At 51.6% G+C, this 1,641-nt stretch overlaps 1 protein-coding gene across 1 annotated transcript in view; it reads left to right on the top strand.

Moving 5' to 3' along the window:
* The first annotated feature begins 302 nt into the window (after nt 1–302).
* Nucleotides 303–1,641, top strand: part of ANXA11 (annexin A11) — a 9,712-nt gene continuing 8,373 nt past the window's right edge. The window contains exons 1-2 of the mRNA XM_030888376.2: nt 303–386; nt 595–689. Coding sequence (XP_030744236.1) covers nt 374–386; nt 595–689 — 108 coding nt within the window. The 5' untranslated portion in view covers nt 303–373. The remainder of the gene's footprint in view (nt 387–594; nt 690–1,641) is intronic.

Below are 1,641 nucleotides of genomic sequence, written 5' to 3'. Positions count from 1 at the left end.
CCCATGGCTCCAGTCCTGGCTGGGCTGGAAGGAAGGCCTCATTGGGGGTGGATTTTCAGACTCAGGAAACGCTCCAAGTGGACTCCTACTCATGGAAGCCAGACAGATGTGTCAATCCCAGAACCCAAGGTCAGATACAGTCAAGTCAGGCTGACATTGAACATAGCACTTTCTACATGGGTAACGGTGGGCTCCTTCAGGTACCCCAACTCTTAGAGAAAGGATGGTTCCTAGAGTCTCGGGTAGAGCCATCCCAAGGTGTGCAAATCATCTTACCTGTGTCTGTTTATCCAAGTAGTATGGAAACCGAGGCACCATTGCAGATGCTCCTGGCTTTGACCCTTTGCGAGATGCCGAAGTCCTACGGAAGGCCATGAAGGGCTTTGGTGAGAGAACCAGGGGGCTCAACACCCCCTCCCCTGCTCAGTCTCCATCCCCTAGGCAGTTAGTTACATGGGGCTCTGTGGGCCGGGATAGCTGGCAGGGGTGGCCATAGAGGTAGCGGTTGGGATACTCAGGATTCTAGGGAAAAAACCCAGGAACATCTGCACCTGATTGTGTGACCCCCACCCCGCCCACCCCTTCTTCCTCCAGGGACTGATGAGCAGGCCATCATCGACTGCCTGGGGAGTCGCTCCAACAAGCAGCGGCAGCAGATCCTCCTGTCCTTTAAGACTGCGTATGGGAAAGTGAGTGGACTTTGCCAACCTATGTTGAGGTGGGGGAGGTGTGGGGGGTGGGGGGTGGACACCTCAGCCCAGGCCAGCCCCACTCAGCCCTGTTTTCTTGGACTGAACAAGCCAGTCTCCTGCACAGAGTCCCTTCCTGGTGTCCCCAGCAAGGAACCTCGCGACTGATGGCAACTTTTAGAATTGCAAGTTGTCCTGAGGGAGAAACCGCAAAGGTCATATAGTAGGGAGGTTGGGTGAAATTGATGGAGGAGATCTGGGGTCTAGCCCTGACTCTACCACAGCTTGCTGAGCCATGGCCAAGTCATTCCTTACCCAATCCACCCATAAGTCTGTTTTCCCATCTATCAAACCAGCCCCTTCACAACTACCCTAAGATTCTTAGCCAGTATGAGAGCTGTGAAGGAAATGGCTCTGAGTATCGAACAAATGCAAGGCAGATGTATTTTGATCTTTGGAGTTTTTGAATCTTTCCAACCAAATCAAACTAACTGCCACCAAGTCGATTATAACTCATAGCCCCTGTATAGGACCAGGTAGAATGGCCCCGGTGAGTTTCCGAGACCATCTCTCTTCCTGGGAGTAGAAAGCCTTGTTTTGCTCCCTCGGAGAGCTTGGTGTTTTCAAACTGCTGACCTTGCAGTTAACAGCCCACTGCCTAGCCACTGTGCCACCAGGGCTCCTCCTTTTTTTGGAAGTGGGTAAGTATTAGCTAGGTTAGTGCTCTAACCCGGGCTTCCTGTTAAAATTCAGACTCTGAGTCAGCAGGTGTGAAGTGGGGCCTGAGATTAGACTTTGCTACCAGACCCCTAGGTGTTGCTGGTATCCAAATCTGTGGGGTTAAGGGGAAAAGGGAACCCCACAAAACATCACAGGTTCGGTAGGTGCAATTGTACAGCGATAATAAGTAGAGATTATAGTAAAGTCATAGAGAGCATGAGAGTTAAAGGAT

This window comes from Echinops telfairi, unplaced genomic scaffold (genome assembly GCF_000313985.2).
Source record: "Echinops telfairi isolate 266 unplaced genomic scaffold, ASM31398v2 ScPeMD7_7462;HRSCAF=8500, whole genome shotgun sequence".
Taxonomy (NCBI): domain Eukaryota; kingdom Metazoa; phylum Chordata; class Mammalia; order Afrosoricida; family Tenrecidae; genus Echinops; species Echinops telfairi.
The sequence above is the reverse complement of the archived record's forward strand: the minus strand, read 5'-3'. Positions and strand labels throughout refer to the sequence as shown.